At 42.5% G+C, this 27,218-nt stretch overlaps 1 protein-coding gene across 1 annotated transcript; it reads left to right on the top strand.

Annotated features, from left to right (window-relative positions):
- The first annotated feature begins 193 nt into the window (after positions 1–193).
- Positions 194–25,570, top strand: MYL10 (myosin light chain 10). Its single transcript, XM_054008407.1, has 7 exons — positions 194–301; positions 6,851–6,940; positions 12,628–12,703; positions 14,336–14,440; positions 17,816–17,894; positions 23,133–23,181; positions 24,997–25,570. Exons 1-7 carry the CDS (start codon positions 299–301, stop codon positions 25,093–25,095), a joined length of 501 nt encoding a protein of 166 aa, XP_053864382.1. The 5' UTR covers positions 194–298; the 3' UTR covers positions 25,096–25,570.
- The last annotated feature ends 1,648 nt before the right edge of the window (positions 25,571–27,218 follow it).

Raw genomic sequence — 27,218 nt, 5'->3', positions numbered from 1 at the left:
AGAAGCACATGGGAAAGCCCCTTCAGCTCTGGCTCATTGCGAGGACTGTACAATTGTATCCCAACTGCCTATCTACTTATCTGCTGCAGTATTTATGTGAAAGCAAAAGCCCTGTGTGGAACAGATGCTTGGAATGGTATTGGGATCCAATGACTGCACTTTTCCAATCTTACATCTATTGTCTAAACTTGGAGCAGGCATATTTTTACTCCTCGGTGACACTATATAAAGGAACAATTGGCATTGTGTATGCTGGCTGGCTAGTTGGCACAGAAGGGGCAGAAGGAACAGCAACACCATGGTAGGAGTTACTTTTTCCCAATCTTTCTTTCTTTCTTTCTTTCTTTCTTTCTTTCTTTCTTTCTTTCTTTCTTTCTTTCTTTCTTTCTTTCTAACCATAGCTACTTTAACAGGAGCAATGATAATAACAATGTCAGATCTCATCCTTAAACAGACTCCCATTCAGACTGAGGAGATAGCCAGCACCGGGGACACTGGATGAGCTGTGAATTTCAGAGCACCCTTTTGCACTCTATTAATAAATGTGCTAGGGCTGGAGACAGTCAGAGCAAAATCGTACCCATGCTGCATGGATTCACCAGCTTGCTGGGAGTCTCTTTTCCATCCTAGTCTCACCTTGGGGCAGCAACTAATGCAGCCAGCGGTGCTGAACAGTCCGAAGATAAATAGTCTGCTGCGGCCGAGGCAGCGTTGTGACAATGTTGTCATTGGCACAAGGAAGAAGAGGCAAGGAGCACTACAGAGATTGTAATCTCCATAGCCAACTCCTTGCCCTCCCAGCCCCACTGGGCATCCTGCCCTGTGCTGGCAGGATGGCTCCGGGACCTGCTGCATGGCTACCTCTGCACTATTGTCCCAGCCTATGTGGTTCCAAAGAGCAAGGGCAGATTTTTAACCCAAGATGACATCTGTGTATCTGGCTCTGCGCTTGCCTTCTGCATTTTCACTGGAATGACTAAAACATCATTCAACAAGGGCTGGAGCACTGGAGGTTTTTCTATCTTAACAAGGAGGGAAAGGAATATTGTGTCTTTAATTATTTGCTTTCAGCTCTTTTTCTTTATTTTCCTCCGTCTCTTGCCTCCTTTCAAGCTCTCTCAGTGTAGCATTTCCCACTGGCACCTGTGGCCGCTATTTGGAGCCTATTGACACCAGAGACCTGTGTTTGAAAACCCTTGTTGAAGCGTGGTTCAAGCCTGGTTCCCTTGAAGCAGGAGATGAATGTGCCCCAACCACTGTTCTGAACAGGACCAAACCACAATCAAAACAATTTCTAAAAACCATGCTCAAGACCAGGTTGTAACATCAGCTTGTGCATAGTGAAAATGGTTTGTCCCTGTACACGCCAGCAACCAAACCCTGTTCACCACTGGTTTAGAGGAGAGTGTATTTGTCCTGATTTTCCAACTGGGACGTCAGATATATAGGCTACACTTTAATGGATTTCTCTAGAACCTAAGCCAACCATTTATCTGGTGACATGTATTGGGTCTTGACTTTTTCTTTTTCTTTTTCACCCCTTTACATGTCTTTCTCTCCCCCCTCTCATTCTGGTGAACTGACTCCTTTCCCACAATGCTCTCTGCCTTTTGGAATAATTATTCCAAGACTATCTGTGGCCAAACTGGCCAATGCTATGGATCTCAGAATGTGGCAACACATGTCCCCAAAGCCTCATTGCTACTGAAGACTGTCCGTGATGTTGCTTTTCACTGTGCCTTTTGCTCTGGGAAACCATCTTCTGAAGCACCTTACAATTCACGGACACATGAAACAGATTTAAAATGGAAAGAAAAAATGGTCTTAATGAAAGAAAGCTGAGAATATCTTTACATAAGGAAGAGATCATTTTTTATTAATCAGAGGGAAATCTATATGTAATTATGCAAGATGAACTCTGTGAGGAGGGTTTCCCCCCCTTTATGATGTCTTAAGGGATTTATAAATATTACAGAGGTTTTATAGCATCATAATATTTCAGATGTTCAGTAAAGCTACTTTCAAAGGATTAGTGCAGACAAAGCACCACAGTAAAAAATAATTAGAAGTCAGCCAGTGCTACTAGGTTCTGATATACAGGATTGAAGAGAATGAGAATGGCAGGGTTCAGGGAGATAATTTTTCTAACAAGAAGCAGACCACACAAGTGTTACAGGATGGAATTCTGAGAACTGTGTGTCTATAGGTCCCAGTTAATACCAGGGAATTTTCAGTAAAGTTGGATCTGTGATGTCTCTGTGTGTGTGTCTCTGTGAGAGAGAGAGAGAGAGAGAGAGAGAGAGCTTTTCCATATTCCAACAACATTCCTGCGTTCATTCAGCTCGGTGACACTTTGTAGTGAATTGTGTGTGCTGAAGGGAATCATACCCAAAAATAGATCACATTCTGATGAAATGTGTTTTGCAGCTTGCTAGACTGCCTGGAATGTACCACCTGTACTAAAAAATATTGACCGCAATAGAGCAAGGTCGAGTTACACCAGCTGGAAATCTGGCCCGTGGCTTTCCTATGGAAGTGTGTGTGTGTGTGGGGGGGACTTTGTGTTGGAGTGGGTGAGCTGTTCATTTCTGTGTGCTTGAGAGGGGGCCATTTATGTGTATACTTGCCAGAGGAGAAAAGGTATCGTGTGCTTATGTAGCGCAAGGGGATCGCAGAGGAGATTTGGGGCACAGGGTTTGAACAGGCTGTCGTGGGGACTGCGATGTGTGTGTGTGTGTGAGTGATGGAAGCCAGTGGACTGTGTGTGTGTGTGTGTGTGTGTGTGTGTGTGTGTGTGTGTGTGTTTATGAAACAGAGAGAGATGGCTGGGGTGAGGGATTTTGTAGGGAACAGGAGAGATTGTTGGTGTGATGTGTGGGAGATGAAGTTCAAAGGATATGGAAGGGATCGTGGAGGGGGAAGGGAGCTGTGTATACGATGGTGTGTGGGGAGGTGAGAGGAGGGATTTGTTTGTGAGCATAGAAGGGGTAATAAAAAGATCCTCTGTTTCTCTGCTCTGGTTTTTATTTGAGTTCTCAGCGCCTGTTGTGTTGCCTGCTTGAAATGCCGATTGTGGCTATCAGAGCAGTTTATGCTGCTTGCTTCTCTAGAATAGATCATTCCTTGCAAGCCCTGCCACTGAAAGGATCCAAAAGGTGTGAAACAGACAGGCCAAGTCTACACTACAAAATTACGTTGACCTAACTTACATTGGCATACAGCCGCTGCAGTTATTAAGTTGCTTGTGTGCGTAGGTCACCTTTAAAGCAGCAGAAGAAATTCTTCACCTGTAGACACGAACACATCCCCTCTCTAACCCCCCCGCCCACAGATCCCTGTTCTTACTTTGCACCCAGAGAGGCGGAGGCGATGCTGACTCACTGTTTCTGTCTATCTTTGTTCTCTCTGACTCCCAGGCCCTACCAGACAGCAGAAATGTAAAGAATCTCAGTGAAGGAAACCCAGAATACAACAAGCACTGGGCTAGCCTGAGCTGTCTCAGGGTCAGGGTTTTTCATATTCGGGTTTTATTTAAAGCATCTAAAAATTAACAAAAAGATCCTTAGAAACCCAAGCCAACTGACAGAGCACTAGCACTGGTGATATAATGCAGCGATGCGTGATGGCTCTGAGGTCCCCTTTGAAAAAGAACTGTTGTCTTCTCAGTGGGGTGATAAATACACCCAGGCTGGAATTGTATCAGACATCGCAACATTCTTCCAGACTCTTTTCTGTCAGAGGCTTTGGAATCTCAGTTTGGGGAACCCGCACCTCCTCATAGCTCTTAACATTCTTATCTAACACTTTTCAGCAGTAGATCTCAAAGCACTTAGCAAAGTTATTATTAACCACATTGTACAGATGGGGAAACTGAGGCACAGAGTGGTCAAGTGATTTGCTAAAGGCCAGGCAGTAAACCACAGATATATCCAAGAATAAAAACGAGGTGTTCTGCTTCCCCATCTGTTGCCCTGCTTCCTGTTCTGTGAGGTAAAACAAAGATATTAGATTGTTTTGGAGAGATAAGCCTCAGACGAAATCCTGGTTTAATCACTGCAGAACTGTGGGGAGTTTTCGACCCAAGTGCAAACTCTGCAGCTCAGACGCATTTCTGCTCTCTTTTAGCTGCCTTTTGGGTTTGACTTACACCACCACCAAGGTGAAATCTCATCTCCGGCAGATAGCCCCTCAGGCTGCCTCACGTTCCCATTCTCCCAAGATTCTGGGGGTTCCGCCCTGTGAATAGGGATCTCCTGGCAATTCAACTGAGACACCCACCCACCCACACCACCTATAAGGGGGGATTTGGGAGGCTGGATAGCCCAGCAGACGGATGATAATCCTTTGAGCCCTAGATCCAACAGTTTGAATTTGGACCCAGTGATGGAAAGGCACTACCACCACCTGACAGCTGCTCGGTGGCCTCTGTGAAATGATTTGGTGGTCTCAGTCTGATTCCGCAGGGAACCAAATTGTAAAAAGTGTTAATTGGGACCCATACTTGGACTTTCAGCAGAAAAATTAAAGACAGAATGGTCAATATTGGCAGTGAACAATCCTTTATCAACCCTGGAGGTGGTTCCTAGGGGTCAGGATTGAAGCCTATTAACAAATCATTGAGGTGGTGAGGTTAAGGGTTTGAATTTGCCCGGTGCTGTACTTGTTCTGTGAATAAATATGCTTCAGTCTCTATGGGCTTTAACACTCCTTGTTAAAAAAAGAGAGCTGATTTTTTTTGTATTGACAATGTGCCACATCTCTGGGTTTTACCACAGAATTTCATACAACTACAACTCCTGCTTAAAGTCCCTACTGTGTATGCACTCTGAGCCGTCTATATAGACAACTCACCAAAATTAGCCAGGGAGTACCCAATGCATGGTGTAATCAGGCCTTGCCCTGGGAGGAGGAGGATGAGGATTCTAGCTCTTTTCATTGTGGTGTTAACCTCAGAAAGTAAATTGATTATTAGGGAGGAAATTTATCAGGGTGAATAAAAAAATCACACATGGACTGAGCAACAGGGCTCCCCTTATCTGCAGCAAAAAAAGGGGGGGCTCAAAAATTGCCCGCTCAGATGGATCAGCTAAATTTGAGAAGCCCTTAGGAAATCACCCTCCTGGCCCTCCCCCAAAATCTAAGGCCAGCCCTGCAAGTACTGCTTACATTGTGAAGTCATTAGCCCCTAGAGAAGTGTCAGTGTACTCAACGGGGCTAACATCTGTTCTCTTATTACCTTGGGGAATGAATACACTGTTAAGAAGTGGGGTTGTCCCTAGATTTCCACTTTAACTAGAAATGCTGAAAATGTCCACCAGGCACCTCAAATTGCATGAAATGCTGCCCATTTTGGCTCAAAACAACACTCATTCTGTGTGAGGAGGAGGAGGGAATCTGTTTATTTTCCAAAATCAATATTTCTACATTAATCAAACATTCCATTTGTTCACATATCTTTCCACATCTTGGGTGGCATTTTGTCTTTGTTTTTCTTCCCAGCAAATACATTCTCTCATGCATTTCCCATAGTACAGGAGTTTGTGTTCCAGAAGATACGTACAATGTGTGTATGTGTGTGGGGTATATACCATAACATGAGATCCTCACCAGGATAGCTGAATGCTGAAATCTGCATGGCAAGTTAAGTTGACCAGACACTATATATTTCCAGCAGTGCTAGATGGAAAAACGTCTTTGACCAGCTCTCATTCCCAGGATCTCATTTGAATCTTGACAGATTTTGGTGAGAGGAGAAAGTTGCCTTTTGTTCTGTACAGCGTAGTCCAAACAGAACAGAATTTTTCATTTTCTATTCCGTAAGGGGCAGACGGGACTATAGTACAAATGGGGTTAAGGATGGTCCAGTGGTTAGTACTAACTTAGTCCTCAGGAGGCCTAGGTTCAGCTCCCTGCTTTGCCACAGATTCCCTGTGGGTCTGTCTACACAGCAAAAAACCCTATAGTGGTGAGTCTCGGAGCATGGGTCTACAGATTTGGGCGTGTGCTAAAAGTAGGTGTTCTAAGTTGGGCTTTGAACCTCCTGGGCTTCAGAGCCTGAGCATCTACAGGACTATTTTTAGCTTGAGTCTGCTGACCTGGACTCTAAGACTCGCGGATGTGGGTTTTTTCCCTGTGTACATACCCTCCACCTTGGGCAAGACATCTAGGCCCAGATCCGCAAAGGTATTTAGGTGTGGAAATCGACGGAAGTTAGGCACCTAAATACCTTTGAGGATCTGGCAGGGGAGTAAAGTAGAACAAGGAGCTTCCTCACTCCCCAATTGCCAGAGCCAGCAGGGAAGGGGGAGGGAGCAGCTGCTGGAGGGGTGCTATTCTCGCACAGGTTTGCACGTTGTGGGGAGAGGTCAGAGTCTTAGCTTCTTCCACCCCCAACCAGCCAGCATAACAGAGCCAGCACTGAGAGGAAAGTAATCAGCACTAGCAAACGGGCTGGCATGGACCACTGCCCCCAAGAAGCAAGGAGAAAGCAAAGACCAGCTCGGACTCTCCAAGTCTGGTTCCTGTACTGCTTCTGGGGCAACATAACCATGTACTGCCTCTTACTCAGGCTGGATTATCAGGTTACAATCCAGTCCACAGAAAGTAATTGGCAACAAAACTCATTGGTAAAAATGCACCCCATTTTTTTTGTAACCAAGCAGCATTTTTCTGTGTTTATATATTTGTTGCACAACTAAGTACTGAATCAAACATGGGAGAAAATATAACCGAATACAACCCTCTCATGCTACTTGTGCATGCATATTACCTTCCATTATAAATGTGGTTGTCTTATCTGGTGTTCCAAGTGTTATTTATTATCTACTGGATCTTTTTATTTCTTTTATAGTCTCCAAAAAAGGCAAAGAAGAAGACAGAAGGAGGTGGTTCCAATGTATTCTCCATGTTCGATCAAACCCAGATTCAGGAGTTTAAAGAGGTGGGCCAACTTTGTTATCCTGTACTGCTATGTTATACATTCTCCCATCACTGCTTAGGATTGTTTTGCAATCGTTACTTTGTTCATCTGCTTTAATAGACTACATGGTTGTTTTCTGAATCATCTTAGTGGTTTTCGCTGATAACATTTTACTTGTGCACTTTTATGAATTTTTCTTTCTTTCTTTCTTTCTTTGCTCAAGATCTAGGTGTTACACACTATTTAAAAACCTACAAAACTCAATACAAAAAAAAATTACTATACAATTCACTCAGAAAAGCATTTGAGTGCATGCTTAAGGCTATTCACATTCAAGACATCATTTAAGCATATGCTTAACTTTAAGCATGTATTTCAATCCTGGGATACTTTCCTTAACTGGGGCTTTAATTAATGGATAGTTCCATAATACCCACCTTTCTCTAACAACCCAACCCCCAAACCAGAAACCAAACCCCACGAAACCCTCAACCTATCTCTTCCCAAATGCCCACAAAAATAAGGGCTTTACAGTGGTGTACCTAGGTTAACTAATTCAGGCTCCTGAGATCAAGGAGAGTCTGGGGTTAACTATGTATTGTTGATTCCTTGATCAGTTACCTGTGTAGAGTCAAAACTAATGACTCGGGCATAAGAGCTGAATGAATAATTAATGATGGATAATTTATTTGATGTATTTAAGCTATTTTTCTGCTTCTGGAATGTCCATGAGCACATCACAGTTTTCTCAGATTTGTCATTTTAAATTAGTAATTGCTTTTCCTGTCGTCCCCCCCCGACTTTCGTTAACTTTGTGTATTGACTACAAGTCATTTTGTACGTTCATTCTTTGAGCTGTGTTGAGCAGCTCTGGATGGTCAGGTAAGATGTATCCCATCATTTCTGTTCCCTGAAAAGCACTTCCAGAGTGACTCTTGGGGTGTGTGACTAGATACAATTCATTTTCATATATGTGGCTTTAACATTCACTTTCCTTGAGGATTCACATTATTGAAGTTCACTCTCATGAGCGACCATTGGAACCCACACAAGAGATTGTGAACATGACCAAAGAAAATTCATTGAAACTGTTAGCCTTTTCTGTGGAACACCACTTAACCAGCTTTTATCAGCATCATAATCAATGCCCATTTTCTTTCTTAAAGGGTTGTCATCTAAAACCCACCTGCATAAACTAGAGCTGGTCAAAAATGCCATTTTTTTGGTGAAGTATTTAAAATCATTGTTTAAAAATATTTCCTGCAGAAGTTTGGTTTTACTTTTCCCTACGCAAAACTCAAATCCTGAAACCATTTTTGGTAAGTTTTTGGTTTCTGGTTGAAAAACTGGGGAGGTTTGACTAAAATTAAAAATCAAAGCCATTTTTCACCAAAAAGAGATTCACTCCTCCCCCTCCAATTTCAGCCAACGCTATGCACTTACGGCCGGATCCAAAGCCCATTCAAATCAATGGAAAGAGTCCTGTTGACTGTAATCGGCTCTGAAGATTATTTAGTGGGACTATTCACATGCTTCAGATTGGGCGCATTCTCAATGACTTTGTGGAATCAGGGACTAGAACTGAGTTTAGTACCGACCACTATGAGTTAGCCCTGCTGAGGCCACAGTGCACCATTGAAGCCAATGTGAAGCCCTGGCAGTAGAGACTTGACAGCGCTTGCAGAATTGGGCCTAATACCATCGTTTAAAAGCGGACACGTGACTTTTTAAAAATCAGGAACAAAATCCAGGGTTTTTTTATAAATATAATCATTCTTTGCAGAGTTAAAAACCAAAACACATTATTGTTCTGTTAGTGCATGAGAATTGCCTTATTTGTGCACCGATTTCCAGGTATAGAAGGATTGTTCACCATTACAATGATTATGTTACTTTAAACGCCACTTGTCAAGAAGCAAACATAGTATTTATATCATATATTGCCTCTCTTCTGTGTGTATGTGTGTAGAACTATTCTATTCACATTTCTTCTCTTCCACTTGTTCTACACAGTCAGCCCTGCAAGAGAAGTGAAAATAACTTATGGCGAGTAGATTTAAACTTATCATTAGATGGGTATATGGCATAGGAATCAATTATTGTGAATATACACTATTGTAAATGATCACAGAGGCACACTGGAGCTTGAATGTTGAGGTTTCATGAGAAATCGAGGTGAGATTGCATGAAGATATGATGATAAAACGGTATCATGGAAGGGGCTGCACCTCACAGAGCTGTAGACTACAAATGTATACAAATTATGGTAGGTGGATACAGTGAGCTAGCTATATGCACCTGTGGATGTTACCGCTCATTATAGTCAATGTGTATCAATAAACAAGGTGACATCAGAGATGGTAAAAGATACAGTACCATGGAAATGGGCACAAAAGACAGGTAGAGAGATAGAGGCAAGGCGGGTGAGGCAAATATCTTTTATTGAACCGACTTTTGTTGGTGGAAGGGACAAGCTTTTGAGCTTCATGGAGCTCCCTGCAGGTCTGGGGAAAGAAACCAGAGCTAAATACAAGTTGGGACAAATTGTTAAGGATAAGGAGATAACACGTGGTGGGAGACCACTTAAAATGAAGTTGGCAATTCAAGGTAAGAGTATTAAGCATAAGGGTTTACACATGCTGTAGGAGACTACTTATAATGAAGTGGGGAATTCAGGGTAAGCAGGCAATGGGATGTTACAAATTGTAATGAGCCTTAAAACCAGTGTCTCTGAGGCCTTGGCTACACTTACCAGGTAGTTCGACGGCTGGAAATCGAAGTTCTGGGTTCGACTTATCGCGTCTAGTCTGGACGCGATAAGTCGAACCCGGAAGTGCTCGCCGTCGACTGCGGTACTCCAGCTCGGCGAGAGGAGTACCGCGGAGTCGACGGGGGAGCCTGCCTGCCGCGTGTGGACCAAGGTAAGTTCGAACTAAGGTACTTCGACTTCAGCTACGTTATTCACGTAGCTGAAGTTGCGTACCTTAGTTCAAATTGGGGGGGGTAGTGTAGACCAAGCCTTAGTCTATGGTTTTGAGTGTCTAGGAGAGTTATGAATTTAAGCTCCCAGGCTTGCCTTAGGTTTCTTTTGAGGATGAGTATCAAGAGGTCAGATCGGGAGCGATCGCTTCATGAAAAGTGTTCACCCATGGGTGAAATGGTGTTTTTGTCTTTTATCATTTTAATGTGCGAGTTCATTTGAGAGGGTAGTGATTGTCTGGTTTTACCCACATAGTCGTTATTGGGGCATTTGATGCCCTGGATGAGGTACATCACATGTTCATGCCTACATAGGCATGTAGAACACATGAACCTTGAAAGGTGTGTTTTAGGAGATGTTGATCATTGTAACAGTGGAGATATGTCTGCAGGTTTTGCATCTGTTGTTCTGGCAGGGTCTGGTACCACTTTGAGTTGGTGGGTCCTGATCTGTGGGGAGCTTGCTTATGATGATCAGCTTGGTGAGATTGGGGCATCATTTGAAGGCCAGAAGAAGGGGTTTGGGAAAAATTTATTTCAGGATGTGAGCCCCATCCAACATGGGTTGTAATTGTTTGATAATACTCTATATATGTTCCAGTCTGGGGTGGTAGGTGACAACTAGAAGTGTGCAGTCAATGTTTTTTTTTTCCTGGATTGAAGCATGTTCTCCCAGGGTATTTGGGTGTCCCTTTCCATGATGTGATCTACTTCACTGGCAAAGTGTCCTTGTTTAGTGAAGGCTGTTTTAAGTGTGTTTAGTTGTGTATCCCAGACTTCCTTCTCAGAGCAAATTCTGTGGTATCTGAATGCCTGGGTGTGGACAACAGATAGTTTTGTGTGCCTGGGGTGTATTTGTGGAGATAAGTGTGGTGATCTGTGGGTTTCTTGTATATAGTCTTTTGTAGGGTTCCGTTGCAGAAGCTAGTCATGATGTCCAGGAAGTTGGTGGTGTGGGAGTGTTTTAGAATGAGTTTGATGGATGGGTGGTGGTGTTTGAAGTTATGGTGGAGAGGAAAATATCCTTGATGTATGTCAGGCATATCATTGGTTTTGTGGTGCATTTTTCCAGAAATTCTTCTTTGAGGTGGCCCACAAAGAGGTTGGCATATTGGGGAGCCATCTTAGTACCCATGGCTGTTCCCATAGCTTGGACAATGTGTTTGTTGTTAAGTGTGAAGCTGTTGTGAGCAAAGATGAAATCAATGAGTTTGGTAATGCATTTAGAGGGATAGGTGAGTGTTGTACATTATCCTGTAAGCATTTGAGGCAGGTAGCAATGCCATCATGGTAAGGGATGTAGGTGTAGAAGCAGGTGACATCAGTGGTGGCAAGGATGATGTTCTTGAGGAGGCTGCTAATGTTGTGGCGTTTCTGGAGGCAGTTGGTAGTGTCTTGGGGAAAGCTGGCCTGTTGTATGCGGAAGGATTTGAGGATTGTTTCTATGAATACTGAGATTCCTCCAGTAAAAGGGCTGTAGCCAGATATTATGAGTCTGCCTGAATTCCCTTGATTGTGTATCTTTGGGAAGCATGTAGAAGGTCCCTGGGATGGATGGATGGATGGATGGATGGATAGATAGTTACCACTTTCAGAGATATTATTGGTTCTTCCAACATTCCCATTGTGAGCTCAGGAAAATATCTCTCAAATCATTAAAATCTTTCAAAGTATAAGAAAATTTTAAATTATGACCATTGTATGTATGTAGATAGGTAGGTAGATAGATAGGCGTATTTAATGATGAATGGGGAAGAGGTTGAAGTTCCAAACTTGTGTGTTGGCTAAAAACTACAAAACAACAAGTGTATTTTCCGCAAACTATCGAGAATTGCCTGACAGGAGATATTTTAAGGTCAACATACTGAGGTCATTCAGAGAACAATTAGACCACAGCCTGAAGGACACAGTGTGATGGAAAGGGTAACAAGCCTGGGTTGAATAAATAACACATCAAAGTAGAGATTTCTGAGTTTTCTTACTTCACGTTTGTATTTTTATTTCTTCTATGAGACTTTGAGGCTTCCCTGTCAGCCCCCACAGAACTTTGACTTTAACTCAGCACCCAGTTTGTGATGTCAAGTATCGGGGGGTGGCCATGTTAGTCTGTAGCCACAAAAACAACGAGGAGTCCGGTGGCACCTTAAAGACTAACAGATTTATTTGGGCATAAGCTTTTGTGGGTAAAAAACCCACTTCATCAGATGCATGGAAAAAGTGAGGTTTTTTGCCCACGAAAGCTTATGCCCAAATAAATCTGTTAGTCTTTAAGGTGCCACCGGACTCCTTGTTGAGTTTGTGATGGCCACTCTTGTTAATTGTCTTACAGCTTGTTCTAGCCGCACAGGACAATGTGATATAAGCAGGGGTACACAACCCATGTAACAGCCTCCGTGGCAGCTGTGACTAGAGCTTCCCTAATCCAAGCTTTCACGGGTTAAAGCCCGAATGGCTGGATCTGACAGCACTGGCATAGACCCAACTCCATGCTGCGCCGAGTGTTAATTTAGTAAGAAGAAGTTTGGGTGGGTTTAATTAAATCTCTTGCCAAGATACATTAACGTGTTGAAAGTAAGTAATGCAAAATCACGCTGTACGTTGTAGATTAATAAAGGAAAGATAAATGTTCCCCTTTCTAACGCAAATATAATACCACATTGATGAGTATCAGGACTGACAGTGGGACATCAAGAGGCAATGGTAACACAATGCCCCTTTTCTCTTAATAGGCTTTTACCATCATGGATCAGAATAGAGATGGCTTCATTGACAAAGCAGACCTGAGAGATACATTTGCTGCATTGGGTGAGTAAACAAACAAACAAACAAACAGATAAATAAATAAATAAATAAATACATAAATAAAAGTACTTTAAATGCAATTTAAATTTCAAGCGCATATGAAAGGATTATATTAAAATTAGAGCCGGATGAGTCATAAGATATGCATGAGGCTCAGAGAGCCAAAGGGAAAACCTGCCAAACCTGCTCAATTTGATCCTCTTCTATGGCTGGTAGCTGCTATCTTGGCTGTCTATCTCTAGCTGGGAAGTTTACTGAGCAGCCCCTTTCAAAGGCTAAATGAGGGCCATTCCGGGATTCGTTGGCGGGTGATAGAGAGTGGTGCAGCTGACATCCTCTCCTAAGAGACTGATCCCTCCCCATCAACCCTTTCATAATTAGCCCACCCAAGTAGGGGTCCGTGCCTGGCATTTCTGATTTGCCTTTTTATCCGGCTTCTTGAGCTGCACCTTTTTCATCTAAGAGTCATGTAAATATCTACCAATTAATGTTTCTGTCATGGACCAGCCGCCGTCCTTCCCACGCCAACGTGGGAACTTCATGTGAAGGTCTGTTCCTCTGTGCCTAGATTGGAATGTGCGTGTCATGAGGTTAATGAAGGCCTTTTTCAAGCCGTAAGTCTAGAGCGTATTTAACGCCTTACAACATCAGGCCTTCCCATGCAATGGAAGGTCAAAAGGCTCATAAACCCAAACCTGGAGCTACATCCCTTTTGCAGTATTTGAGGCTTGAACAGTGATGTAGGTGTCTGGGCTTTTGCCGTCTGGATATTATCAAGAGGAGTTAATGATTAAAATCCGTAGTGCTCCCTGTGGTGGAATCAGACTTCAGCAGAGTCCATGCAAAAAGCTGCAGCTCCCCATATCTTTATAGTGATAGTGAGGAAATTTCCACCTGTAACCAATGTTATTCTGGAATGTTCATTTCCTAGGGCCAGTTTCTGATACCCTTAATTCACCCTTCAGCTAGGCCCACTGAAATCAATGGGACTGCACACCTAGCCAGGTACGACTCAATTTGAGTAGGGCTGTCAGAATCTCAACTCTAGTCGAAGTCCTGCAGGTTGGAAGGGAACAAACAGGGTTACCCAAGTCATCTGTTCATTCTTATTATGATTGCATAATCACAAAACCATCTCATGGGTGATTGTGTAATAGGATGAGGGCTGAAATTCTGGATTTCACCTGTGGTGAAAGATAATCAGTTTCTTCAGAAATGGGCCCCCATGTTGGCTATTATTGCCCCCATATTTATTATTTATTACTTTCCCCTCCCATTCCTTCTTTTGTCCTTTTATCCTATAGCCAACTCCTTCAGTTTGTTTTATGACAGTGACTTTTTGAATTACGTCTACCTGAAGTTGGGAATGGGTGACGGGATGGATCACTGGATGATTACCTGCTCTGTTCATTTCCTCTGGGGCACATGGCATTGGCCACTGTCGGAAGACAGGATACTGGGCTAGTTGGACCATTAGTCTGACCCAGTATGGCCGTTCTTATGTTCTTATGTCCTACCACATCATTAACATTGTTCTGCTGAGTCCAGACCACCACAGTGGGAAAGAGTTAGTGGGGAATCACTTCTTGAAATAAAATGATTATTTATTATGAAAAATAATCTCTGCTACTACAGGTCGCTTGAATGTCAAGAATGAAGAGCTAGAAGCCATGGTGCAGGAAGCTCCAGGTGCCATTAACTTCACTATTTTCCTGACTATGTTTGGTGAAAAACTGAAAGGTAAGTACCATTGGTGGGTTAGAGAGGTATCTATCAGTGTTCTTATATGGACCTCTTTGTTGTAATATCTCAGCACCTCGCAAACATTGATCAACGCTTCTTGAAAACACCCCTGTGAGGTAGGGAGGAATTATCTCCATTTTTGCAGACAGGGAATTAGGGCACAGAGAGACTAAGTGACATGCCCTTGGACACACAAGGGCATGTTTAGTGGGCAAAGTGGACTGATTTAATCTCAGTTGACTTCACTAGAGTTAGAACAAAGGGGACTTTGGCCCAATGCTATATAAAATACAGGGATTTCTGCCACAGGTACTAGATTCTAACTGGAAGCCAGTAATTTAGTTTACATTTTTGCATTGTACGTGGCCAAGAATTGCAGAAGAGAGATCCCAGTGGCTAAGATGCACCTCCAGTCACCTTCTCAATAAATATTAATGAGGAGAAAAAGCTTTGGCCTTCAGATCAAGGTAATTCTGTTCTGTTCGGGTTCTTGTACCACCTTCATCCCCTTACAATCTGAACACCTTCCAAAGTCCATTAAGTGTTATAGCAAGTGTTTGCTGTCTTTCTCTTTCCTCCCATTTCGTCTCAAGGGGGAATATTATGTTGGGATTTTAAAAACATATTTTTAATGATTTATTTTATGTTTGCTGTGCTATGTGTCTATATTACTGAAGTCAAGGTCAAAGAAGTGCTCCTTGCTCTTGGAACAGAAAGTCGTAAGGTTTGAGGTGGACTTGAACCTAATCTGGGGTAGGTCAGTAGAACCAGTAATATCTCTTAAAGTTTATCTAATCTCTCTCTCTAATCTGCCCATCACAGTGGTATGTGCATCTTTATTTATTTAAGACAAGCCCTTAGATCCTTAGGGTGTGTCAGCCCTGCAATCACAGGATATGATTGCAGCTCGTGTAGACAAACCTTAGCTGGTTTTAATCTGGCTAGCTTGGGTACTGGAGCAGTGAAGCCATGGCTGTACAAGTCTGGTATCCTGGGTAATTACTTGTGGGGCTAGCCTGCACCAAACTGCCATAGCTAGCTAGATTAAAGTATGTCGTGCTCGCACGCCGTGATTACAACGTGGCCATACCCTCAAAAGGTAACACTCAGCCTCCTTCACGGTGCTCCAACTGGGATCTGCTGGATATCTTGATTCACCCTTCTGGAGTGCACTCCTGCCTATTCATAATGTCCATGATCACACAGCGCTTGGCAAAGTGCCTCTTTTCCTTTCTGTCCTTTGCCTCTCACAATGGCTGAAGCCTGGTGAGATTCCAGTCTGCCAACTGCGTGGCATGAAAACAGAGCCACCACAGGAAGGAAAAAGGGTGAAGTGTACCCCTCTTGTCCACAGGTTTCCTGTTGGCTATTAGCAGGAGAGCTTTTTTTTCTTCTTCTTCTTTCCATTTGTCAAAGGGAAAATCACAGCTGTGCTTGTCATGCCCTTCTGGTTGGGTTTGTCATGCAAAATAAGCGGAGCCAAAAGACTGCACATTCCCAATCAAAACTAATTGGGATGAAGAGTCTTTGTAGTACAATTATAAAGGGAGAATGGGCTGGAGGAAGTGGATATGGCAATTTTGCAACACTTTTTATTAGCTAAGTACCACTCAGAGAGTTTGGTGAAAGGTGCTTTCTAAGTGAAATTTGTTGTGCTGTAATTGATTTCTGTCATAAAAGGGAAGCTGGGATTTTTGAGACAAGCTTTAGCTTTGTATATTGATATTATGATGCCAGATGAACAGCTAACAAAACTCAGTTTATGTTAATGCCAACCACATGGAGCTGTTTCTACAGGGAGTTGGAATAATGCAATTTGTACAGAAAACAGAGATGCCTCACATCAAAGAAACCACTTTATTTACTAGCTAATCAATAAAGAATGCCTGCTGCATTGCTTCTCTTCAAAGCTGAAGTCCAGGGATATGACAGAGTAGAAAATGTGAAACGCACTAAGGGGAAAAAAAATCCCCCATGCAGAGGTGACTGCTTAAAATGCAACCCCCTCCTCCGAGCTGGGATAAGTTTCACTGCATGAAACAATCAAAACATTAAATACCAGCACTCAGTGTATTGAATGCATAGCCATTGCAGTTTGAAATAAGTGTCCAGAATTTTGCAGAAGAATACTCCTGGCCGGTGGTACAAAGGCCTAGAAAGAAGTCCTCTAGTTTATGGATCATTGGCCACGCTGTTATGGGCCACCCTGTCAGTTCAGATACTGCACAGCCATGTGCTAAATATCCTTGTGAAACCTGAGCAAGAAACTTCTTGGGGAGTGGTCAGGGAGTGTGGATTGATAGACAGAGTAAAGAACCAGGAGTCAGAACTCCTGGGTTTTGTCTCTGTCACATTGTGTGACATAATGGCATTGTTATGCTGAGAGCACATTTTCCTATTATAATTACACTTCAAAGACTCACCATTCCAGTTAATTTAAATGATCTGTGGGGCTCAGTTTACTTGTTTGTAAATTGGATTTTGTACTATTGTTGTTAATGGTTATTTCTATTATGGTACCACCCACAAGCCCAAACCAAGATTGTGCTCAGAGCTGTAGAGACACATAATAAAAGAAGCCCTGTTCCCAAGAGCTTACAGTCCAAATAGAAGAGACAGACCCAGGGTGGGAGAAAGGAAGGATTATTATTCTGTTTTATGGACATAGTGAGTTTGAATGACCTGCCCAAGGTCAAGCAGAAAGTCTGTGGCCAAGCCACATCTCCTCAGTCCCAATCTAGTGCCTTAACCAAAAGACCCTCTCTTTTCTCCAACTAATACTTATCTGCTTCCCAGGCATGTCAGTGAGGGTTATATGGTGCTTTGAGATCCTCAGATGGAAACACAATACACAACATAAGGACAATTCACTATTGTACATTGATCATCCTGTTTCCATTCCATTTCATTGACACTTCGTTTTGGTGACGAGCTCCATTTCCTTTGGCGAGGGAAATAACCTCTCCTCTATATAGTGGAGAACAAGTAACATCAAAAAGTGTTTTTACAAGGAACGTACAGTACAAGATTAAAGGAAGCCAGCCGGGGAAACAGTTTGTTATATTTTCATTTCTGAAAGCTGCTAATCCTCTGGGTACTGATATTGGAGACCAGTTCCTGGAAGTTTTCTCTCCTGCAGACACAGAATAGATACGAGTTATTATTTTTAAGCTTCTGAACACTGAACTATTCACCTTTATTGTTTATCTGACATGACAAATGCTGCAGACTTAAGAAACCTTTGTCTTCAAACCCACAACTGCAGGTTCAGATGAATGCTCCATTTTCAGATGAGTGCAATTATTTAGCAAATATTAGACAGCCATACAAATATACACAGAGACATCTACATTATATTTCATTTTCTTTTAGGCACGGACCCAGAAGAGACCATTCTGAATGCTTTTAAGATTTTCGACCCAGAAGGAAAAGGCCACATAAAGGCAGACTAGTAAGTTTATTTATAATCCTTAAAAAAAAATAAAAAAAATAAGTGCACTGCTTAAAGGGGCAGTTTAAAGGATGTACATTCTACAGTATTCTAAGAGGCTGAAGAGCTGGCAGGCAGAAAAGCATGTAGCTTTGTAAGCGACAGTCAAAAGACTAGCCTGTTGTATAAATGTCCTTGTATCCCCCCAAAAAGAGATGTTATTGTCTTTAGATATTGCAAGAGGCAGCGGAAATGTAATCACATGCATGCCATTAGATAGCCTCTTTTCAAGGTCTGGATATAAATCAACACATGACCCACTCTTTATAGATCAACTCCATATGTAAAATTAAAATGAGTGTCTGGTGCAGAACTCTCAAAGAGGGCTTGACTTGAAGGGGAAGGCTAGTCCTCTTTTAAAAATAGAGCAGTCAGCTTAATTAATACAGGGAGATGGCTTCAGAGAGGATCTCCCCTTGTTAAATGTTTACCATTTGAGCCCTCTACTCCTAGATGATCATTTTCTCTAGCTTTCCAGATCACCAGTGGACCTTGTGGAAGCCCCATCATTAATTATGACTACTAGTATTATTTATTATTTTAAAGACAGCTCCCCAACTGTGCTTATATAAAGATGTGAGGCCCAATTTTTATTTACATACAGTAGGCCTCTCTACATCAATCTGGCAACGTAAAGGAGCTTGAATGGGGGTGTTAAGTGGTATAAAGGGGCCTTAATATAAATGAGAATCAGGCCCATGAGATAAATTATTTGAAGGAGGGAAAATAGCTAAGGAACTGTGACCTATGAGTTCAGTGGGACTACTCACATGGTTGAAGTTAGACATACTTAAATACCTTGAGAATAAGGGCCTAATTACTTATGCTACAGCAGCCAGTTTTGGGGCCTTTCACAATGTCCATTTTGTAAATGATACTAATTAGGAAGCCATGAGTTATAAAGTGATAACACATCAAGGGGTTCTGTCAACACCGTGATAACGTGAGGGAACCTCCAGCAGTCTGTGCTGCTCTCAGACTCCCTGATGTGTATGTGTAGCCTGAAGCAGAGTATTCGTGGACTGCGTTCGGTGTAACTGATGGATAGTGCAAGTAAATTAAAAAAATAAATTAATGTACAATGTCTCCTTTATTTAGTGTTATTTATTTCTCTTACACTTGAGTCCCCAGTCAGTATCAGAGCCTCACTGTGCTAGGTACTGTACAAACAGAGAGTAAGGGCTCATCTATACAAACATTTAGTTTTGCAGCAAGCTGGGGTGTGAATCTCCCCCATACTTGCCTGCCACAGTCTACTGTCCCTGTGCACTCTGCTGACGCACATTGAGAGTTTGTTAATGTGCTTTGATCTAGTCAGGTTTCAAAGAGGGCTAGATCAAAATGCATAAATGAATTGTTAGTGCACATCAGTGGGGTCCACGCTGACAGTTAGTCAATGGCAGGCTAGCACCCACAGCTTGCCACAAACTAAGTGTCCATGGAGACGAACCCTAAGAAACAACCCTTTCCCTAAAGAGTCTACAACCCAATTTAATCAAGTGGGTGTAGCTAACAAATGGAAGGAACTGGAGGTAAGAGCCCTCCTGTTTGTTTTTCAGCTAATATTATCCAGACAGTTTGGGAAGAGCTCCTTGCTGGGCAGTGGAAGTGGGACATCTGAAGTGACTCAACATACCAGAGTACAGTTTATCCTATTGCCTAATAGGCCATATCACATGGTAGTGAAATCACAACCATGAAATATTATTTTCCCACCACCATCTTTAGCAACATATTGGATACAAAATATGCCGCTCCCCTTCCTATGCCGGATCCTGCAGTCTTTGCACACGCCAAGGTCCAAATGAAGCCTCTTAGAGTCTGGGGCGAATTAGGAATTAGGAATGACTCCAAAAGCGAAGAAGAGAGCACAATACTTTTTTTTTTTCCTTGACGGAAAAGGTCATCCTCCCCACTTCCTCTGCACAGCTAGCATTAGACAATGGCTTTAGTTCATCACCACAACAGAGCATAATGTTTACTTATTAGACCCGAGGGTAATGTTGATCATTACAGAACAAACCATTAAATCAATTCCATAAATGTCTTTGAGGTTTAACTTCTATTCATATGCTTCCAAATTTTAAACATTTGAAGGTTTTGCAATCATTTTTACAGTGGCTCACCCAACTCTTTCAATATGACAGTTAATATCTTAATAAATAATATTCCTCCATATTAAAACCATTGGGATGGCTCGCCCAAACTCAGTCACATCGACCGTTGAATCAGAACTTATTTTTTAGATTCATATAGTTAACATCCTTCTGGAGATTTTATGTCTCTTCCCGCTGCATGTTTTCACCTCTTGTCTGGAAATGACTCACTCAGTCCATCCGAAGGCAACTGGGATGGACTTTTCTAACCTTTCCAAAAGCTCCAGGAGTTTGTAACAGACTTCCTATTTCCATGACAAACTTTGTTTCTCCACGTTGTTTTACCACACACAAACTCCCGCCTATACAATGACGTCAAAGAGAGAAAATATGTTGGGCCAGATTCACAGCCGGAGTAAACTGGCGTAGCTTTTGGAAAGGTTAGATGACTCAGTCCCAATTCCCATTGATTGAACTGAGTCTGGTCAATGTCAGTCAGTTCTAATAATGAAGTCAATGAAGCTGTGTTGATTTGCACCAGCTGAGGAACTAGCTCTTTGAGTTTCAATGTTTCCTGGCCCTTTGGAGAGTCGACAGGATACGACTGAATTGGGGATGATCTCCCATGATCTAAACCAGTGCTTACACGAACCCGGATAGCTTTTTCCAAGACTGCATTGCGTGATGGGCTCTTCCCGATAAAAAGCAACTTGCCCCATGGATTTCAAAGGTAATTTTCTAAAATTATTTGGAAATCAAAGGAGCAACCAAAATATTTTAAATATTAGAACCAGTCGATATTAGCCAGAACAGATATAATCTCGTCTGCCACATCAAAGCAAATGGGCACTGACTGGTTTCTGTAAAGTCACCACAAGGCTTTGATTTTTTTTAATTTTTTTTTTTTTTTTTTTTGAGAAAAACATACTATGCAAAAAAGAAGTACATAGCTTCTAGTTTTGGAAATTCTGAGTGTTCGTTTCCCTATAAAACAAATAATGGAAAATGTGCATAGGTCCTTAACTCAGTCCTTCTTACTTGTGGGAATGCCAAGGGCTGCTGGGCTATGCATCAGAAGATTATAATTAGACATTTGAGCTTTTTTTTTTCTTTCCAAAAACACTCTAAGCCCATGAACAGAGGACACATCGCACCCAGCTCTCTTCCTAATTCAAGCCTGTATGAGATGGAAGTTTATTTGGGATCCCTAAAACACAACAAGTAGTTTAAGTGCTTCTTCCCATTGAACAATCTGCTTGGTGTATCCAGCGCCCTTCTATTTATGTTTTTCTACTCCTATTTTTTATAGGGTGCAAACGTCCAATTATCAATGTATTTCCATGAGAACTATCTTGCTAGCTTTTAATTACAGGCAGCAGCAGATCATGTGATAATTACATTGCAAAAGCAATGGTAATGTAACAAATGGTCTGGTTAAGAAGACAAAAATTATTAGTGACAAGGAAAGTCTTCATATGACTTTGCTAAATGAAGAGGGTGGGAAAAGAATACAGGAAATTTATTGTAACGTAACTAGAGCTGTGTTAAAGCGTGGAAAATATTTTCCAGACATTTTTTGTGAATATTTTCACTATTTTGTTCCTCAGGCCCCATTGGTAATCCAGAAATTTCATATCTCACCAAATGGCCCCTTCCCAACAACAGTATGCACATTCAGAAGCATATATTTTTTATACAAATTGACTTCTACCATAAAGAAATTCTGATTTTTGTATTATTCATTGGCACTTTTCATTTCACAAGTGTTCTATTTTCAGAAGATGCATCCATGACATAGCACAGGGCTATTTTTATGTTTTTCAAAATCAGTTCCATTTTCAAAAATATAAAACTGAAATGGAAATCTTTGGATTTCAATTCTTGTTTCAAATTCTATGCACATATCTAATTGTAACCCACTGTCACCAATTTATAATCTATTTCCTCTAGATTTAGGTCTAGATCAATTTCCTCTAGGACTTTCTGAGAGTGCACAAGTATCCTTTGGTAACAAGAACAATAAAGACACAGCTTTAATTTGCGCTCTAATAATTGAATAAAGGATTGGGGAAAGGTTGAAAGTAAAAATGATCTGGGCTTATCTACACACAAAGTTCTACCATTTTCTACACCAGTTAAAACAGTACAACCTCACCTAGAGTGGACACAGGCTCTTTATACTGGTATAGCTATTCCTGTACTGGAGGGGAATAAGCTATACCAGTATAAGGTACGGTTATACTGATATAACTGCATCTACACTAGGGGTTGTAGTGGTTTAACTATTAGGCTTAATATAGGGGTAAATAAGTGAAATTTAATGGCCTGTGATACACAAGAAGTCAAACTAGATGATTTTAAGGCCCCTTCTGGCCTTAAAACTCTATGAATCTGAGAATTTTGGTAAAAAAATCACACCCCTATTTGACAGGTATACTAGTACAGAAACAATGCGCAGGCCAGCTAAGTTTCTGGCCCAGAGTATTTTCTCTCTTTGATGTCGTTGCATAGGAGGGAGTTTGTGTGTGGCATAAGGTCTGTGTTAAAGTTCAATAGTTCCAGATCAAGATACTTTATCTTGACATACAAGCAGTTCACAATCTCCTCTGGGAATGAGTGCTTGGGAAAAAAAATAAAATAAAAAGGATACTCATGTGGTGATTTGGAATAGCTGCTGGAGTTCTTTCAAGTCTTCTTTCTCATGTCCTTGTTCTCATTTCATGCTCTGTTTCTTTCATCCTTAGACGTCACAAAAATGCTCTCTTCTTCAGCTTTGCTAAGTTACACACATTTTTAAACAGCTAGCATGAAAACCACCATCTTAGGATAAGATAAGCGTTGAAAATGGCTATATTACAAATATAATAACTGTAAACAATCTTAAAATGTTACAAAGCAAAATAACTTGGCAGAACCATGAGGTGACATTGATGGGGGAAGGCTCTTGGAACCAAGATATCATAGTAAATCTCTTACAATATCTTTCGAGGATTAGCAGCTCTAATTTATGCAGTCACACACATTTTCAGAAAGCAGCTTGCAATCTGAGATGTGATGTGCAGTTATCTTCCTTTAACCAGGTAATTTCATTTTATCTGAACAGCATCAAAGAAATGCTTATGACACAGGCAGACCGATTCAGTCAAGAAGAGGTAAGGACCTTTTACCTTCTTTGAAATATGAATATCTCCCTAGCTGCTACTCAGCAATGGGCATTTGCCCTTCTTTAGCTGTATGAATTCAGTTCATGTCAAGACTGATAGAGAGATCCATGCTAGCTCTGGCAATTAGGAACAATACAAAAAACCTCCCCTAAGTTATTTCATGGCTAAATCAGCATCGCATACAAAAAGCATTCCTCGGATTTCCATGGAGGTATAAGACTGACCTATAAACAGCTGTTCTGTTCTGCAGTGAGCTAGGCAATGAAGTTCTGTTGGGTGTGGGCTGGAACAATGATCTGGGCTCCATTTCTGTGGGATTTATCTCATCTGGAATCTTGTTGGATTCCTGAACTAATCTATCAAAAGTTCTGCTTTGTGTGGGACTTAGCCTGGGTTCTGCCAGCTGAGAGGCAGGGCCCTGAGAGGAGGTTCAAACTACAGTCTGTTAGTTGAGGGGCTAGACTGGAGTACTGAATGGAATTCTATTGGGTGAGGGGCTAGCTTGGTTGCTGATGAGATTTCTTTTAATCGGGGGGCTGTGGGTTCCAATGGGAGTGGGTTAGCTAGGTCAGCTGTGTTGTGATTCCTGTTCCAATAACCATTGAAGTCAATGGAGGATTTTCCATTGTGGGCTATGGACCAGGCTGCAGAGAAGCTGAACTGGGTTGGAATTCATATGGAGATTGTGTACCCTGGGTTGCGAGCACCTTGCTAACACCTGTCCATAGCATGAGGAAATATTGTGTGTGCCTGCCAGGGGTCAACTCCCTGCTTCTCCCAGCCAAAGGCAACACACGCGCTCCCCTTTCAGCCCTCGCAGGCACCACTGACCCTCATGCAGGTTAGCAGTAGTCACACACCAACCCCTGACTCCCTTGAGCATCCCTCTGAAGTGCCCAGCCCCCATTCCACTGAAGGGTCACAGAACTCCCAGCTTGGCTTCTCCCAAAGGAATAGCTCACCCCAGCTCACTAGTTACACCTTAGAACACAGCTTCGCTTAACACACAGCGCTTAGATTTATTTACAGAGAAAGCGAACATAAGTTTATTTAGCAAAGAACAGAGATTCATGTGAAGCAAACCGAAATATTGGAAACAAATGGTGACACAGAAAATAAAATCATCGCACACCTTCTAGAGCCTACACTCAACTAACAAGATGCCCTCTTGTCTAATACAGTCCTGCTTTCTCCTAAGTCCTTCCCAGAGCATTTTCCCACCAGCCCAACCCTGCTGGCAACTTGTCTCCCCTTCCTGAAGATAACGGGGATAATTGCACCCCAGTTAGAGTTCCAAAGATTCATCATTTTTTCTCCTACACAGAATAACCCTTGCTGCTTTTGTTTTTTCCTGCAGCTCACCCCAATCAATTTGCTTGGACTGTAAACAGGCATCTATTGTGAACCTTACAATGCTCAGTTTGCACATGACCAGTCAGAGAGAGAGAAGCATCTCTTGCCCCCTGCCTGACAGGGGTCTGTAGATCACCTCTTGGTGTTCTGCCCTAACTCACCCAGACCTAGAGAACAGGTATATACACATAACTCCCCACATATATGCCATATGTACATCTCACAATGATTATGATGACCAGTGTGACACTGGCTTTCAGCAGAGACTTTACATGGCCCATTTTGGCCAACTTGTATGGGGATCCCAGATCCAGGGGATTCCTGTAACCCTTATGCACCTTTGTACCCTCTGCCAGTTGGCACAAAGAGCTCCCTGGGTCACAGAGATCAGTACAAGTTCCTGTCCTACCGTCCTGCATTTGTAATGCTTATTTCCTGTTTGTTTTGCAGGTCAGCCAGATGTTTGCTGCTTTCCCTCCAGATGTCTCCGGTAATCTTGACTATAAGAACCTTTGTTATGTTATCACCCATGGTGAGGAGAAGGACTAAGAGGAGATGAGCTTCTCCTCTGAAGAGATTTTATGCTTAGTTATTTCCCTGTGCTTTTGTATGGGGGACAGAGAGCTAAGCATTCAACATGCTGAAGCCATATGGTCATCAGAGCAGAACCAATAAAACAATTGAAATTAGATTAAAGTTATTTAATGCTTCTGTTTTTAGAAAAGCTGAAAATACCAATTTTCTTAGTTTTGCCCATCCCCTTTTTTTCCCAGCAGTGGTTTGAAGTGGAATTTTCTTGACGAACTGGTACTTTCATGATTTGACAGTTCTAATGTTCACCAGATGGTCCACTGGGCAGTGCAGTGTTGCTTAACCTTTTGTCTTTTATACATGAGCTCCACAAACTCATTGAGAAATGCTCTAACTTATTGCATTGGGAAGAGCATTTTGTAAATAGAATTCTGTTCCATTTCACAGCCCCTTACAATGAAAGTGTAAATAAAAAAAATAAGTTTTTGTCTTCTGTCTTAGCGATGTGGTCAGTTTCATAAATCACTTGACTTCTTTGCCCTCGGGCAATAAAATATAAATTGTAGAATTATCCCAGTTTATTAATAACAGAATTGCAGCACTTTTAAGTAGACACTATTGGAAACAACTGAGGGATGAACTTCCACCCTTAGAAACACCTTTGCTGTAGGGGGAGGAAATTGTTCCTGGGTCAATCATACAAGCAGTCAGGGTAGATAAATTATTCACCAGTTTGTAGTTCCATCACAATCTTTCTATAAAGAGAGTTTAGGGGTAGAACCCCAGAGTCGTGAATGAGATTGCTTTGGCATAACTGAGAGCAAAATTTGGCACTTTATGGTACAGACCCAAATCCTCCACCCAGTCTGTGTAACTTGACTGGGCATTGAGGAATTCTGAGGGGGAAGGAAGCTGGTAGAAATCCTCTGTCCAGATCAAGAAACAAGTGGAGCTGCTCCACTACCACTACTAGAGATGGAATAGCCTCATGGTCTTTGCCCACCTCTGGGGAAAAGGGGTGGAGGATCTACATACCGGCGGTCTTCTTTGGGCCCAAACCACCTGGTACAACAGCTGGGCTCCACCCAGGGCAGGAGGTGTGCTCCATCACCACGGTCTCTCTGAGTCTCCACCTTGCACGGCAGTTCATCTGCAAGAGGGCAGGATTTTTCCATGTGAGTGTAACACTGACCAATGGCGGACAGGATCGAACCTGGGACCACTAGAGCTAAATGCATGAGCCTCAAGCCACATGGCCCTTAGCTAAGGCAGTAGAGGAGACTCATTAATCTCTAAGTGGTCTCGGTGCCACTAGATGGGACAGAACACCACACACAGGAGGTGTGTGGGTTACATATGTCCCCTACCTGAGGAAGTGTGTCCCAAGCTTCAGAGACTTCTCAGTTGAAATCCCAGATGAGCCCCCACTTGTAACACCAACAGACCCCGGTCGTTGGCAGGTGGGATCAAACCTGGGACCTCTGGAGCTTAGTGCATGAGCCTCTACTGCATGAGTTAAAGCCACATGGCACCTAGCTAATGCTGTAGCAGATTCATTAATCTCTAAGGGTACGTCTATACTTACCAGCTGGTTGGGCGGCAAGCAATCGATCTTCTGGGATCGATTTATCATGTCTTGTCTAGACGCGATAAATCAATCCCAGAAGTGCTTGCTGTCGACGCCGGTAATCCTGCTCCGCGAGAGGAGTAGGCGGAGACGACGGGGGGAGCCTGCCTGCCGCGTGTGGACCTGCGGTAAGTACCTTTAAGTTCGAACTAAGATACTTCGACTTCAGCTACATTATTCACGTAGCTAAAGTTGTGTATCTTAGTTCGAACTGGGGGCTTAGTGTGGACCAGCCCTAAGTGGTCTCAGTGCCGCTAGAGGGGACAGAGCACCACACCCAGGAGGTGTGTGGGTTACATGAGCACAATTCCTCCCTCTGGTGTGCATGGTGGATCTCTTCTCCATGGCACGTATTTCTGTTCACACCAAAGGGAGTTCTGCTTAAGGGACGAGGGCAGACTATGGGACAGAGAACCATGCAGATAAGGGGTCTGCATACGGATCAGGGACACAGAGTGAAAGTGATCGGTGGTTTGAGCATTGGCCTGCTAAACCCAGGGTTGTGAGTTTAATC

This window comes from Malaclemys terrapin, chromosome 18 (genome assembly GCF_027887155.1).
Source record: "Malaclemys terrapin pileata isolate rMalTer1 chromosome 18, rMalTer1.hap1, whole genome shotgun sequence".
NCBI classification, from domain to species: Eukaryota; Metazoa; Chordata; order Testudines; family Emydidae; genus Malaclemys; species Malaclemys terrapin.
Note: the sequence above shows the minus strand (reverse complement) of the source record. Positions and strands in the feature narration are given on the sequence as shown.